Source organism: Urocampus carinirostris, chromosome 7 (assembly GCF_059441175.1).
Source record: "Urocampus carinirostris isolate Australia breed hairy pipefish chromosome 7, RoL_Ucar_1.0, whole genome shotgun sequence".
NCBI classification, from domain to species: domain Eukaryota; kingdom Metazoa; phylum Chordata; class Actinopteri; order Syngnathiformes; family Syngnathidae; genus Urocampus; species Urocampus carinirostris.
In genome coordinates, this window is record NC_142355.1 from 32,257,466 (window position 1) to 32,274,436 (window position 16,971).

The following is a 16,971-nucleotide window of genomic DNA, read 5'->3' on the forward strand; positions in this document are numbered from 1 at the left end:
ATAAGGCGCATGGTCAGCTTTTGAAAAAAAATAAGACTTTTAGGTGCGCCTTATAGTGCGGAAAATACGGTAATCAAATTCGCCCACTATTGTTGAGCATTGCTTAGTAAGGGTTCGTACTCATCCCACGTCAGACATTTTGTGTCATTTGATTATCTTTGAATTGGCTTGTTGACTAGTACTCACCGTTATATCAATAATATCGTAAGTATACCAGGTACTCCTAATTTAAATTATCAACTAGTCATTAGAGAGGCTTGTACTAATCCTGCGTGAGAGATATTGTGACTGTTGATTATCTTTAAATTGGCTTGTTGACTAGTACTCACTGTTATATCAATAAAATCGTAAGTATACCAGGTACTCCTAATTTAATTTATCAACTAGTCATAAGAGGCGTGTACGATTAACGAGTTTCTGTATGTTTTGGAGCCTTTAAAACGTGTGCAAAAAAGTTGCGTTACGAAACAAGTGATGATGCATTTAAACTTTCCATCGGAATGTCTTAGTACCTTTGTTTCAAATGGCGTTGGAAAGACCGTATTTGTGGGGAGTTGGGTGGGCGATGACTTGGTTTCTGGTATGTTTATATAATTATCTTTGAGCAGTGGCAGTATCGTAGCCTATGAGGATTATCCGCGGCGCGATTATTGCTAGTTGAAAACTTTACCCAATACCCCGCCTTGACGACTTGAAATATAGTCGGCTATGGCAATTTTTGACTGTCTCTACAGAGACTAGTTTTATCTGTAATAGTAATCTTCTATAAAATTAATCATATTCGCCGATTCTTGTTGAGCATTGCTTAGTAAGGGTTCGTACTCATCCCACGTCAGACATTTTGTGTCATTTGATTATCTTTGAATTGGCTTGTTGACTAGTACTCACCGTTATATCAATAATATCGTAAGTATACCAGGTACTCCTAATTTAAATTATCAACTAGTCATTAGAGAGGCTTGTACTCATCCTGCGTGAGAGATATTGTGACTGTTGATTATCTTTAAATTGGCTTCTTGACTAGTACTCACTGTTATATCAATATAATCGTAAGTATACCAGGTACTCCTAATTTAATTTATCAACTAGTCATAAGAGGCGTGTACGATTAACGAGTTTCTGTATGTTTTGGAGCCTTTAAAACGTGTGCAAAAAAGTTGCGTTACGAAACAAGTGATGATGCATTTAAACTTTCCATCGGAATGTCTTAGTACCTTTGTTTCAAATGGCGTTGGAAAGACCGTATTTGTGGGGAGTTGTGTGGGCGATGACTTGGTTTCTGGTATGTTTATATAATTATCTTTGAGCAGTGGCAGTATCGTAGCCTATGAGGATTATCCGCGGCGCGATTATTGCTAGTTGAAAACTTTACCCAATACCCCGCCTTGACGACTTGAAATATAGTCGGCTATGGCAATTTTTGACAGTCTCTACAGAGACTAGATTTATCTGTAATAGTAATCTTCTATAAAATTAATCATATTCGCCGATTCTTGTTGAGCAGTGCTTAGTAAGGGTTCGTACTCATCCCACGTCAGACATTTTGTGTCATTTAATTATCTTTGAATTGGCTTGTTGACTAGTACTCACCGTTATATCAATAATATCGTAAGTATACCAGGTACTCCTAATTTAAATTATCAACTAGTCATTAGAGAGGCTTGTACTCATCCTGCGTGAGAGATATTGTGACTGTTGATTATCTTTAAATTGGCTTGTTGACTAGTACTCACTGTTAAATCAATAAAATCGTAAGTATACCAGGTACTCCTAATTTAATTTATCAACTAGTCATAAGAGGCGTGTACGATCAACGAGTTTCTGTATGTTATGGAGCCTTTAAAACGTGTGCAAAAAAGTTGCGTTACGAAACAAGTGATGACGCATTTAAACTTTCCGTTGGAATGTCTTTGGACTTTTGTTTCACATGCCGTTGGAAAGACCGTCTTTTTGGGGCGTTGGGTGGGCGATGACTTGGTTTCTGGTTTGTTTATTAAATTATCTCTGCGTAGTGGCAGTATTGTAGCCTTTTAGGCTTATCCGAAGCGCGATTATTGCTTGTTGAAAACTTTACCCAATTCCCCGCCTTGACTTGAAATGTAGTCGGATATGGCAAATTTGTCGGTCTCTACAGAGACTAAATTTCACTGTAATACTAATCTTTTTAATAAGTAACCATGTCCGCCGATTCTTACTGAGCATTGCTTAGTATGAGTAAAGCAGCCGAGTCCTGCCATGGCCGGGCTTCATGCCGGCGGGCGGAGACATAACTGCGTACGATTCTTGTTCAAAGATATTTTAGCAATTTCGGAGAGAAAGTCAAGGCTGGATTTTATTAACAAGTTTGTTGAAAAGCTTCTGAAGTTTAAAAAGGAGGAGATACATTGCGTCATAAACTTGCCTGCAAGGGCTTTGATGTAAGTTTTGTAACGGCGGCTCTTTATCAAGAGTTTTGGAATCGGTTTGAGGGGGTGAGACTCCAGTTTTCTGGATTTACATTGGAGAAGCTGACTGATAATGCTAGCAAGATAATCATTGTCAGAATGTTTAATGAAGTGGTGAGTACTGATGACGTCTGTTATTGGTTGAGTAGATACTGCTCGGTAAAAGGCCAGGCTATGAAGGTGAGGGATGAGAAAGGCTATTGGAATTGTGTCTGGTGGATACCCATCCAACAATGGCAAGATCCTCAGGGCTTTCAGGGACTGAAACACCTCACGTCGACTATAGTCTTGGGGGAAAACCGTGGCTTTATCCACTATCAAGGACAACCGAAATGTGTCGCAAATGTGGTGAGCATGGGCATCTGGCTGAGGTATGTGATCGAATTTTTTGTGGAAAGTGCAGGACAATTGAACATTCCTTTGAGGAATGTACCAATAGCAGAAAATGCAACCTCTGTGGAGAAACGAACCACCTCTATAGGAACAGCCCGAAATCGTTTGCTAACAAATTTAAAGCTAGGAAGGCAGTTAAGAAAGACAACAAATACAATGAAATGATGTCAGACAACATAGATAATGAAATGAATAAATGTAACAAAGACAATGAAATGAATAAAGATAACAAAGACAATAAAATGAATAAAGTTATGGAAATACCAAATGAAAATGAACAAGAAATTAATAAAATTATGGAAATACCCAATGAAGATGAACAAAAAAGTTGCGTTACGAACTGAACACTGAACCCTTAGTAACCCCAATAAGCAGGTTAGCGCCTTACATGGCTGCACGGACGCTATTGGGAAATGTGAAGCACACTGTAAAGCGCTTTGGGAAGTCTTGACTTGAAAAGTGCTATATAAATGCAGATCATTTCATTTCATTTCATTTCAATTCATTTAACAGGAAATGAATAAAGTTATTGAAATACCCAATGAAGATGAACAAGAAATTCACAAAGAAAATGGACAAGACAAACAAATAGAAAATACAGATGTCCCTCCCAAAACCCCTGGAGGAGAGAACAAATAATCAAATTTGAGTCAGGAAGGACCTAGAAATTCTAATTCGATTTTTCGTACAATACCTGAATTTGGACAAGACAAACAAATAGAAAAGGCAACTGCCACTCCAAAAACACATATTAATCAGGAAGGGCCTGGAAGAGAGTCCAAAATAGCAAAATTGTTTGCTACGCCACTACCGGGATTTGAAAAAGACAAACAAATCGAAAAGGTGAACGACTCTCCAAAAACCAATACGGGCACTGGAAAGAGGGGTAAAAGTAAGACAAAATTGAGGGTGGTGAAAACACCGGAAACAAAGGGAAGAGATTTAGAAGAAAGCCGATTGCCAATGAAAAAGCCCACAAGGGAACTGTATGAAGTTGAACCGGAGGAAGTCGGGGAGAGAAAAGTGCCTTTTTGGAGCCTTTAAAAAGTGTGCAAAAAAGTTGCGTTACGAAACAAGTGATGATGCATTTAAACCTTCCGTTGGAATGTCTTAGGACTTTTGTTTCACATGCCGTCGGAAAGACCGTCTTTATGCGGGGTTGGGTGGGCGATGACTTGGTTTTTGGTTTGTTTATTTACTGTTAATTCCGGACTATAAGCCGCTACTTTTTTCCCAATCTTTCAACCCTGCGGCTTATTCAGTGATGCGGCCAGTTTATGTAATTTTTCTAACAGGTTTTTATTAAAAAGTGTTGAGGTTCGACCTGACATTTATTTGGTCCTTCGAGAGCCGGATTCCAAGATACTTGATGGTCCCAGCCTGTGAGTAAAGATCCAGGCAAGTCTGTGGCCACAGCATTAAGACCCTTTTCGGGACTGGTCCTTTCCTTACAAGCTGGGATCCGAAGGTTGACGGAATGTCCAAGGACTCAAAGAATTGTGAGTAGAACTTTTATTTTAAAAAGGAATGCATGTGACTATACTAAAAGGGTATGAGTGTGAAGAATTCAAAACAGAGTTAAGAAAATAAATCCTAACAATCCTAGACACTATTAGGTAAAAGAGAAACGTGGCCAGTGAGCCTTAAGACACAGTGAAGTCTTAAGTAAGAGGGCAAGGGTCCCTCTCCGTTTCAAAAAGAACTCAAGGGAAGTTCTTTACATGGTGAGGCGTTAAAAGATAAGACAGTGAAGTCTAACGTAAAAGGACAAGGGTTCCTCTCTGTTTAAAAAGAACTCAAGGGAAGTTCTTTGTTCTTCAAAAGAGTGAAAGTGGGTGTCAAAGCGAATACTATTACCACTAGGTAATTGTATTTTATACCAAAGCAACAGGGAATAAATGGTGAGCCTTTGTGGATGCATGTAGGCAAGAAAACTCCACCTGAAAAGGTAGAAGTGAGTTTTACCACAAAAGGTTATTTATCACCATCCTGTTGAAAGAGAAACTCAGTTTTAGAATACACTAAGTATTGAAAACCACTGAGTCCAAATTTAGTTCTAAAAATGGAAAAGGGGCAAAGTAAAGTAAAACAGAAGCTTTTAGAGGATTTTACGTGCAAAGACTGGAAAGTCATTCAAAAGGAAGATGCCTCAGCGATAAAACCCCTATGTTACTGGATAAAACAATATGACTTTAATGGGAAGTTGTCTTCAGCAGGCATTGGAGAACTGCAACATAAAATAAGAAACCTAAATCACCAAATTTTGTTAAATTAATTTGAAGTTTGATTGTTTGGGCCCTGTGTATGTTTATGTTACGTGTTTGTCTTACTCGTCAAAAAGAAAGCTAAACGCTAAAAAAAAGTATGTTTTCAAAAGAGCTGAGATTGTTTAAAGAGTGACATTTAAGAAGAATTGATAGAACAGATGAAAAGGAGTTGGAAAAAGTAGATTTTTTGAGGAATTGGTGTTCAGCATAAGGGTGTATAACATGGGCACCAAGGGCACAGATGGTTCCGGAGATTTTCTTGGGGTACGGATTTTTGTTGTTGAAAATCGATAAATTAAAGAGTGAGAAATTTAGGAAAAATATAAATGAGTGATTTTAGATGAGTTAAATCGAGATAATGCCAGAATAATACCGAAAAAGATGAAATCAATATGGAGAAAAGATTTATTGAGTGGAATACAAATGAGTAAGATAACTCATTGTATATCAATACACGTCATTTTCACATTAAATATGTCAAGCTAAAATAGTAGATTTAATTGGTTTGAGGGGAAAAAAAAATTAAGCGAGATGGTTATACGTCAATTTCACATTAAACTGGTGATCTAAAAAGCCAGTGTGAGAGGGCGCATAAGGAAGGAATCTTATGTTGGGAATGGATTGTTGGCAGAGCAGGTAGGCAAGTTACAAATACAGAAAGATAAGCGTTAGTAAGAGAAGGTAAAAAGGGGAAAAGAAGGTGAACATTAAGGAAGAGAGAAACAAGGAGCATACAAAAAGAAAGAGAAACATAAAGGGGAAAGTTAATAAAATATTAAGAAAGATAATTTGTTGAAAATTAAGTGAGACTAACCGAAATACCATAGATTGGGACAAATAACTTTACTTTTTCAACATTGAACTGTGTTAAATCTAGATGACTAAAGTAAATGGGTGAGAGTGGAGCACATTACAGAGTGCTTTTGGAGGAACAGGTAGAGCTATTTAAACAAATTCCTGATAAACTATGGTCCCAGAGACCCACAGATGTGGGACTAAGAAAAAAAGCAGGTGATCTGAATCATTTCAAATAATCAAATTTTGAAATGAGTTTGAAAATAACGACGTATTAACACAGAAAAAGAAATATTAAGATTGGAAATTAAATTTTCTGTTTTAATCTCTAAATGAAATGTGCTTTACTTTTAAAAGGGAAAAAAAGGACACACAAGTATTAATTCAGATAAGGTCATGTTTATTTGTATAGCTCTTAATCACAAAGGATATCAAGGGGCTGCACAGAGAAAAGACTATTGCAAACAAAAGATTATGATAATAATATATAATATAATGCAAGTTGATAAGACGATTCATTAGTGACAAGTATGTGTTGTTTTATATTGAATCAATGAGAAAAGATAGTTGATTATGATTGAAGAGACAGGAAATGACAATTAAAAAAGTTTTGACGTTGAGTTCCATTTGGCATTTTTGAGGTTTTTGATGTTATAGGCATTGTGATGGTTTGGAATTTTGACAAATTTAGCCCCAAGGACAAAATCCCCTAGAAGGACAACTGATAAAAAGTCCTTCAAGAGAAGGTGAAATAAGTCACACTTAATTTTTAGGTATGAGCATGTTACAATTAACAAATGATTAATAAATACGTAACAAATGCTGACTTATAGTTAAAAAGAAACAATTTCTATGGAAGGAGTGTTTTCAGAAGATAATGAGAAACTGATTGATCCTGAGTAGGTAGGATCATAGGAATTTAAAAATAGCAGATTAATTATATTGAGACATATCATGAGAATTTAAAAATATAACTGCATAGATAAAAAATAATGTCTACATGGTCATTTAACTAAAAGAAAAAAAAAGAAAAAAAGGAAACAGAACGTGAACAAAAAGAAAAAGAGGCTAAAATAACAGAATGTAATGTTTCGTAGGAAAGAAAGATGAAACAGGAAAAAGGAGGACAGGCTGTGCTGTAGTAACACATGATAAAGTATTAAAGGCAGAAGCATTAACTCAACATTTTTCAGCTCAAGCTGCAGAATTAGTGACCCTAACAGAAGCCTGCAAACTTATGAAAGATAAAATAGCAAAACAAGCTGCACAAGGAGAAATAACAGTTCTAAGTCTAACAGAAAATGCCTTAAAGGAATAAATACTACAAGAAATGCAACATTAATCACCTAAATCAGAGCAAGAACTCTGGAAGAGAAAAGGAGCACACTTAAAAGATGGATTCTATAAATGACCAGAAGATAAACCAATCCTACCAAAAAATCGATACAAATGGGCAGAAATATTGAGACATGGGAAGACATGTCTCAACAGGAGGGATTGTGGGATTGATAACCTATGGTTTTAACTCCTAGTAAAAAATAAATAAATAAATAAATTGTAGAACATGTTTGATATGTGCAAAGCACAATGCGCAGGGTAATCTAAGACCAAAGAGAGGACAGTTTCCAAAACCAGATTATCCATTCGAACACATACATATGGACTTTATAGAACTTAATAAGAGTGAAGGAAAAAAGTTCTGTTTAGTGATAATAGATTCATTCTTAAAATGGATAGAGCTTTTTCTTACAAAACACCCAGATGCGCTAACATTAGCTAAAGCATTATGCCAAGACATAATTCCACGTTATGGGATTCCAGAAAAGATCTATAGTGATAATGGTTCACATTCCACTAGGAAGTGCATGGAAGAAACCAAAAGACAATGGACTAAATATCTAGAATTAGTAAAACTGTATATTAACATCACCAGTACAAATGTGCTAACACCATATGAAGCAATATTTGTTAGATTACCATTCTTTAAAAATATGTGTGAAACTGATGACGAATGTACTCTGGCTGATTACATGAGAAAAATGTTGCAACACCAGAAGCAACTGGCGGATCATAATGATAACAATGAAACACTTTTTATGTCTCCACAGGAAAGCCAATTAGTTGAACCAAGAGATTGGGTCCTGATAAAAAGCAGTAAAGATTGCAGAAAAAAACACATGGGCTTATTTGACACACTGTAAGAAAGTAATTAAGCATGAGTAAAATAACTGTTTCTATGTTTCTATTTTAGCATTCGCTTTGATTGTTCTTAATTGTGTCATTGTAACAGCACTGTGGTACCTACTGGAGAGCTGTTATTCCTCAACAAAACTTTCAGAGGAAGTCTGGCTACAAAGGGGGCTGCAATTATAGTTTGCAGTCTCAAACCAGTGAAGATTGTCCACAACTCTGGAAGTGTTAGGAGGAATTGCAGATCTGCACGTAGAATGCTAACAGGTAGAATGATAGTAGCAATTATAGCAACATTTTTATTGTTATTTGAAGAAAACCTTAATGTGCAAAAGAGAAGAAGAGGAAGAAAAAGAACTCTCAGGAAGACACCTGGGACGGCGTTTCCCAGGTTTCTCCAAGAACCCCACGTGCGCTGAGATGCTTTGGCACCCGGCAGTGGTAAAGCCGTATTTGACGCTCCCTGCTGAGAGCTCCAACCCTGCAACTCTGGAGGGCGCTGCAGGGTCACTTCAAAACCTCTCGGCCGGTCACTGGAAGTTTGCGGCATACAAGCGCGCTGCAGTGTGGAAGGAAAAAAGGACTTTCCATCCTGGTGGAGCTGCTGCGAATGGACAACGATCGAGTTGCGTGTGGAGACCACATGCCGATGTTCCCTAACAAAGTAGCTGCAGGAAACTTTTCTTGCATAAATAGAACTGGTATAGACAAACAAATGGGTGAATTAAATTATACACCATGCCACTCAGTGCAAGCTGTAGGTATCAACTTCAAACCTCAGTCTCAAAGTGACATCTGGTGGTTGTTTGGAGATGATAAGCTATTTGATAGACTACCTACATTGATAGCATTGGAGTACCTGATGAGTATAAGTTAGCAGACCAAATAGCAGCAGGATTGTAATCACTTCTGTCTCTTCTGTTGGTGGTGCACTATTAATAAAAATGTTGATAGAATCAACAACATGCAAAGGTTGGGCAACAGCACGGAACAGGGCTTTTCTGCCATCCATGAACAGTTGTCAGCTACCTCCCTTATGGCTTTTCAGAACAGGATTGCTGTTGACATGCTCTTAGCGGAAAAAGGAGGTGTTTGTGCTATATTTGGTGATCAATGTTGCACATTTATCCCTAACAACACCACAGCTGATGGAAGCCTCACTAAGGCTCTAGAAGGCCGACTGCCTCCTGATTGGCCGTCAGGGTGCAGCTCTAAACATCAAACCAAACAACTTCACCTCACAGTGGTTCAGAGTTCCGGAATCAGAACCACATATTGCATTAGTTGTCAACAAAGGATTCAGATCTAAAGACCTAGGTCCCATGGTGAAAGCAGCGAAGAGCGTGAGATGTATTGAAACTGAGGATTCGGAGATGACGATCTCATACGAAGGTGGTATGGTGAGAAAACCATGTGAAATGAAAATGGATGCGAAACCTTGGGTGATTACCATACCAGAGGCGACACAGGCTGTTCAAGATGAAGTAAAGCAAGAGGACGTATTGAGACAAGAAATGCTGAAACATGTTCCAAAGGAGGTGTGGTCAAACCACGACACCGATGTTGGATTGGTAAAATCAGCAAATCCAGCTGAAATAAAATTGAAACGGAGAACGAAGTTGCCGTTTCGACCACAATATCCGCTGAAGCCAGAAGAGGAAGCAGGAATACAGAAGACGATCGACAGACTGCTGAAGGCTGGAGTACTAATTGAGATGCGAAGTCCGTGGAACACTCCGATTTTTCCAGTTCTCAAATTGGGCAAATCTAAGTACAGATTGGTGCATGATTTGAGAGCGGCAAATTAGGTTGTCCAAGATTGGCCAGCTGAAGTTCCAAATCAAGCGCAAAGTACTTCACAGTAATTGATCTTTGTTCAGCATTCTTCAGTATTCCGTTGTCTGAAGACTCATGGTATTTCTTTGCATTCACATACCGAAGTAAGCAGTACAGTTACACACGTCTGCCACAAGGCTTCAAACATAGTCCTCATATGTTCAACCAAGTACTACGTAATGACCTGGAAGGCCAAGACATTGACAGTACACTGATACAATATGTTGACGACCTGCTAATCTGCTCAGCAACACTCAAAGAATGTCATAGAGACTCAATCAGAGTCCTACAAAGACTGGCTGAAACAGGACACAAGGCTTCACAAGCCAAATTACAATACTGTCAGCCGCAAGTGGAATATCTGGGTAGACTCATTTCACAAGGAAGCGTTGCAATGACACCAGAGCAGCTCGAGGGAGTCAGCAAAGCTCCAAAACCTCAGACAGTTGGACAAATGATGACCTTCCTTGGAATGACGGGATTCAGCTCTGAGTGGATTGAGGACGCATGGAAGACCAACCCATTGAGGGACTTGATGAAAGAAGCAGGAACAACGATGCTAAGAGCAAAACTAGAATGGACAGACATTGCGATAGGCGCTTTCGAAAACATCAAGCAAGAAATGCAAAGAGCGCCGTCTCTGGCAACACCGGACTACACAAAACCATTTCTGCTATACGTAGCAAATCGATACAATATGTATGCTTCAGCTGTGTTAATGCAAGAGACGTGCAGTGGTAGACAAAAACAGCCAATTGCCTAGTACAGCACCAAACTTGACAATGTCGTTCAAGGATGGCCGCCATGTTACCAAGGCTTGGCTGCAGTTCATTATGCATATGAAAAGGCCACAACGGTAACTATGGGCTATCCAGTGATAATTTTCACCCATCACAAAATCTCAGAACTGATAAATCAAGGCAAGTTCGTTGTTACTCAGGTTGTAGTTCATGCCACTGTTGACATACCCGGACATTACATTGAAAAGATGTAATACAACAAATCCGGCTAACACCATACCGTTTGATTTTTAGGCTCAAGCACACGGATGCGTTGCAGACACGATGAAGTACACCAGGTTGCGATTGGATTTGGAGTCCACTCTGCTACTAAATGCAGACCTGACATATTTCGTTGATGGATCGTGCTTCCCAGATTACCAAGGAAATCATGCTGGCTACGCAGTGTTCAGTCAAGAAGCTGAGCAGTATGTGACGCAGAAAGCGGAATAAAGTGAACAGCCCTGTTCGGTTCAGCGTGCAGAACTAAAAGCCTTGACAAAAGCGTGTAAGCTAGTAAGTGGAAAGACTGCGAACATATACACCGACTCGGCTTATGCACATGGAGTTTGCCATTATTTTGGAACTGTTTGGAAGCAAATAGGATTCAAAAAATCGGATGGAAGCCCAATTCAACATCATCAACAAATCACGGAACTAATGTCTGCAATGATGTTACCATTGAAATTAGCCATCATCAAGTGCCAGGCACACAGAAGAGGAGATGATGCAGTAATACGTGGGAATAATGCAGCGGATGAAGCAGCCAAAGAAGTGTCAAAGTGCAAAGTTGCTGTCCTCGCGCCTATGGTTTCACTGGAACCGATAGCAACGCCAGAAGATATAACTCTGATTCAAGGCAACGCAAGTCTGAACGAAAAGACACTGTGGAGAGAGAGGGGTGCTACCTGTGATGATAAAGGACTTTGGACATCACATGAAGGACTGATTATTGCTCCAGTGTCACTGCTGACTATGTTGATATCGAAAGCGCACAATATAGATCATTGTGCATGGGGGAGGTTGTAAGAAAGCTGAAGAAACAAGGTTACTGGTCTCCATATTTACAGGCCACGGTAGACAAAGTGCTCAACCAGTGTGAAATCTGTGCAGAGAATAATATCAGGAAATGTTTATTCCAGTCCCACAGGGGCCGTTTAAGCATCTCGTTATTGATTATGTAGATATGATAAAGACAGTCCAAGGAAAACGATATATGCTTGTCGTGATCGACCGATTTAGTTGTTGGGTTGAAGCAGTACCATGAAAAGATATAGGTGCGGAAACAGTAATTAAGTTTTTGATCAGAGAAGTTATTCCGCGATTTGGCATTCCGTCAGAAAAAAGCTCAGATAACGGTGCGGGATTTGTTCAAAAAGTCGTGAAGGGCATCCTACAAAAATTACACATTAAACAACGGTTGGGTGCGGTGTATCACCCACAAAGTCAGGGGATGGTGGAAAGAGTAAATGGAACATTAGAATCAAAGATAAACAAGATCTGTGCGAGTACTAAGCTCAACTGGGTGGATGCGCTACCGTTAGCGCTGATGAGTTATCGTATGCAAATTCATCGGATCACACATTTAAAACCGCATGAAATGCTAACAGGCAGACCAATGCCAGCGCCGCATCTGAGAGGTCCCTATAAGGGGCCGCCGCTTGAGCAACTACAAACTGAACTGAGAGACTATATGAGACAATTGACGGCTATCCAGAAGGCTATCTACCTGCAGGTGAAGAGACAAGAGTCCAAGGTCGAACAACCATTAGAGAAGACGGTGGTCCCAGGGGATCTCGTGTACATCAAGGTGTTCCGACGAAAGTGGAACCAACCGAGGCGTGAGGGACCATACACCGTTGTAAGAGCAACGCCGACCGCAGTCCAGGCCGAGGGCAGCTCAACCTGGTACCATCTGAACCACTGTACCAAGGCTCACGCTGCCACCGTCAATGAGACCAACCAAGATCAACAGGGCAGTAACGTTAAATTAGAAAAACAAGATGTGGATGATAAAGTTGTGTGTGGTAATAAGTTGTCTGATATGGTTGTTACTAGGAGCAGAGCTCGAGAAATCGCAGTGGCAAATGGAAATCGCGGGTCCGGAAGTGCAGCCGGAGATCCGAACAGCGGCGCTGCAGTTGCAGATCTTGACGCATCAAAGAGACAGCAGCCCGGTTAAGTGTGACACTACTGTACAACATACCGAAACGGTTGAAAATTTGGAAAGTACAATTCGCAATAGAAAACAAATTGTAACTACTAAAATCCCGAGTATTATGGGATTAGTCCGACTAAAGAGAGACGTGCAACCAGTCGACCTGCCGACTGAATACCAAAAACCAAATATGTTAACGACAGTACAGACTAAAGTAACGGATAATAAGCCAAACCCTAACAGCTGGTGGACCAATTGGTGGGTCACTCCAGCACCTAAGGTGACGATACAGACGGGAGTGGTAACAATACACCAAAAATCAGAGAAACCTACACCCACGGCGACAACACCGAAGAGTGAGGTTACAACACGCCAACGGCCGAAAATGAGTACACTTAACAGTACGTAAAATACAGGAAAATGTTACAGAGGTTAAACAGCCAAAGCAGCTGTGTCTAGAAGAAGGTGTTACCATGAGCCCTACAATAAGACGACCAATTGAAGTTAAAACTCAAAACGATACAGTGGGTAAGCCAATTGGAGTAAAAACTCAAAAAAGTTTGGCATACGAAGACTATTGTGCGGATGGTGGAGTTGACAGTCCGGACAGTCGTCTAGGCTTTGGTGGATTTAGGCCAAAAAGTTTTAACCCAACGGAAGAACTTGGGTGGTCAAACGCAAAGTACAACACGTGGTATAGATGGTTATGGTATACCGCGAGAGACATGACAGATGAAGAATGTATAGCATGCTCGATGGCGCCGCCAGGCGTTTCAATTGTAATTCCATAAAAACATAATATGAAGACATGTTCAGAGGAGCAGCGGCGAATTTGCAAAGACCAAAGGTTTGCTTCACAAATCTTTGTGGTTAAACCTCCTCCACTGCCAATGTGTACGATAGAATGTAGATTTACTTCTGGTCAAAGAGGTGGACATTATTATCCAAGGCTTACATCAACACCTGAGAAAATTAGGTATAGGATGTGTGTAGAATTTCAACGAACAACGGACCAAAAAGGCCCTCCAACAAGGTATCGAGTAGATCGAACCGCTGACTATGAATGTTATGCGAATGGTGGGTATAAGTATAGTGGCCTAATTGGACATGAGGTAGGAAACACAACAGTGAAGTGTAAGACAACTTGGGTTTTATCCTGGTTTCCACACGCAAAGATGGAACCTTTATTTCCAGAGAAAACAATATGGTTTGAAAATCCGGGTGTGCATGATCAGTCGTGCGAAAACGTAACAATGACAATTCCGGACATACATTGTTTTAGGGATCAATCAGTCGCAGTAGCAGTAGTAGACAGTTACTGGATGTGTGGGGGTGACTATTTAAGGAACAGGTTCCCACGAAATTGGATAGGATTGTGTACACTTGTGAGAATGTAAAAGGGGGTTTATGAGGTACTAAGAACTCCCGGAGAAGCCAGAGTTAAGAAAGCATATGTTCCGGATGGACGAGTATATCTAGATGCCATCGGACAACCGAGAGGAATTCCAGGTGAATTTAAAGCTAGGAATGAAATTAAGTCTGGATTGGAATCGATATTTATCTGGATAACCCCAAATAAGAACGCAGAATGGATTAATTACATCTATTACAACCAACAACGTTTTCTTAATTACACTAACGAGGCCTTTAGTGCAATAGGAGAACAATTACATGAGACATCTAGGATGGCCTGGCAGAATCGTCAGGCCCTCGATTTTCTCTTAGCCAGTAAAGGAGGCGTGTGTCATATGATAAAAGAGGAATGCTGTACTTATATACCTATAAATACAGCCGAATCAGGAAGCTTCACAAAAGCAATGTCAAAGATTCATGAGTTAAGCAATGAAGTGACAGTAAATACTGAGAAGAACAGTATCTCCTTTGATTGGTTCTCGTCTACATTTGGGTACTGGGGTGGTCTGTTAGCGAAAGGGGGAATTCTTGTACTAACCGTCGTAATAGTTATGTGTTTGTTGTGTTTCTGTATCATACCTATTCTAAAAAGAGGAAGGCTTAAGACTTTTGGAGAACAAATGACAGTATTGGCTGGTACTAAGGTGGCAGAAGCTCAATTAGCACAGTTAGTGATTGAATATCCAAGCTTATTTCTTAACGAGGAAGAACAGATGACTCAACTGAATTCAACACCTTGAATTTTATCTGGCAAACGTCAACAGTCAGGAAAACCTACACTAGATAATGGAGCATCTGCGGATGATGATCTGGACTAATTGCGACATCCAATAGTACTTTCGTTAGACACGCAACACACTATAGCGCTAGGAATAATAGCTACAAATATATTGGTTTCTAATTGTGATGCTCTTGTTGGTATGTCACACTGCCGGGGAGTAAGCTGCTGACTGAGATGGTCAGGATGCATCGTCGCTTCCGGGTTTTGGGCTGCATGGAAACTGAGCGTGATGCTCCGACATCTGACTTCACGACACACGATGACGAATACGGCGAAGCAGGGTCTTCAAAGTGTTCACGGGGGTCAGGCCTAAGGCCAATATGTAAACTCTATCACTATCCAATCATGCACTCATATTGAAATGTATCAACAACTATAACCAGAAGTTTGCACTGTTGTAACCGCTGTTATCACTTGTCAGTTCATATATGCATGTACCTTTATCATGTACCGAGCAACCATCGGCAGTCTACGTGTATAATCCAGTATGTACGGATAAAGAAAAATGCAGAGGGGGATTAATGCATGGGTTGAAATGTTCCAAGTCAAGTGTTTGGAGTGTCGGAGGTTTTTTGTAAATGAAACATAAACAACAAAAGTTAGAATAATCACAGCAGGCTGACCGCCAGAATTTTATTTTTATTTTCGATTCGGGTAATTCTGTTCGTGTATTGGTAGCTATGATTTATGATACTTTACCACTACCCTGTATTAATTTTTCAATTTTAATTTCCGTTCAGTGTGGGAGGTGAACTCCCAAAGGGGGGATTTGTTGTGGAATAGAAACGTGCTGACATCAGACTTTCGGGAAAGTCTTGGCAGACGAATTAGTATAAACAATTAGAAACGTGCTGACCTCAGACTTTCGGGAAAGTCTTGGCAGACGAATTAGTACAAACAGTCCTCCTTAAGGGAAGCCTTTGACCTGCCAATACTTTCTGAGAAAACTGAGGGATAAACATTTCCGAAGAAGTTACGTAAGCGGGGTGGGCCAAACCGGTTCCATATGCTGTGTTGAAAGCTATAAAGATCCACGCGTATCTAAGATTTTCTGAGTTTTTCTTGTGACGCTGAAGATGTACCAATAAAACAAGAACTCCCTCTGACGACATCTGATTCCGACATTTCTTTGAACGCGTACGAGACGAATTCTCGACCTATATTTCTTCAACACTATCCTCTCAAAATGTGGTGGGTGTGGCTTACAATCAGGTGCGCTCTATAGTCCGGAATTTACAGTAATTAGCTTTGCGCAGTGGCAGTATCGTAGCCAATGAGGTCTATCCGAGGCACGATGATTGCTAGATGAAAACTTTACCCAATACCCCGCCTTGACGACTTGAAATATAGTCGGCTATGGCAATTTTTGACGGTCTCTACGGAGACTAACTTTCACTGTAATAGTAATCTTTCAAATAATTATCCATGTCTGGCGATTTTTACTTAGCACTGCTTAGTATGGGTTTGTACTCATCCTACGTCAGACATTGTGTCATTTGATTATCTTTAAATTGGCTTGTTGACTTGTACTCATCGTTATATCAATAATATTGTAAGTATACCAGCTACTCCTAATTAAAATTATCAACTAGTCGTTAGACGCCTGCACGATCAACGAGTTTCTCGTATGTTTGGAGCCTTTAAAACGTGTGCAAAAAAATTGCGTTACGAAACAAGTGATGATGCATCTAAACCTTCCGTTGGAATGTTTTAGGACTTTTGTTTCACATGCCTTTGGAAAGACCGTCTTTGTGGGGGGTTGGGTGGGTGATGACTTGGTTTCTGGTTTGTTTATTAAATTATCATTGCGCAGTGGCAGTTTTGCAGCCAATGAGATCTCTCCACTCCACGCATCGGCCCGGTATTGCAGTGCCTCCGGGAACGGTGCATTCGCACTAATTGCTGCTTGGCTCTG

At 40.0% G+C, this 16,971-nt stretch overlaps 1 protein-coding gene and 4 non-coding genes across 6 annotated transcripts in view; all 5 read left to right on the plus strand.

The window, feature by feature from the left end:
- LOC148362980 (uncharacterized) overlaps positions 1-16,971 on the plus strand; it is a 57,451-nt gene that overhangs the window by 26,675 nt on the left and 13,805 nt on the right. Inside the window, exon 1 of one of the 2 annotated variants that reach the window (XM_088340579.1) lies at positions 11,102-12,881. The exons of the other annotated variant lie outside the window; for it this stretch is intronic. Coding sequence (XP_088196705.1) covers positions 12,158-12,881 — 724 coding nt within the window. The 5' untranslated portion in view covers positions 11,102-12,157. Of the gene's footprint in view, positions 1-11,101; positions 12,882-16,971 lie in introns of those variants that run through there. 2 annotated transcript variants of the gene reach the window in all.
- Positions 597-737, plus strand: LOC148363002 (U4 spliceosomal RNA). Its single transcript, XR_015851027.1, has one exon. It is a non-coding gene; the product is annotated as a U4 spliceosomal RNA (small nuclear RNA).
- LOC148363003 (U4 spliceosomal RNA) lies at positions 1,299-1,439 on the plus strand. Its single transcript, XR_015851026.1, has one exon. It is a non-coding gene; the product is annotated as a U4 spliceosomal RNA (small nuclear RNA).
- LOC148363004 (U4 spliceosomal RNA) lies at positions 2,001-2,137 on the plus strand. The gene has a single exon (XR_015851035.1). It is a non-coding gene; the product is annotated as a U4 spliceosomal RNA (small nuclear RNA).
- Positions 16,301-16,441, plus strand: LOC148363005 (U4 spliceosomal RNA). The gene has a single exon (XR_015851030.1). It is a non-coding gene; the product is annotated as a U4 spliceosomal RNA (small nuclear RNA).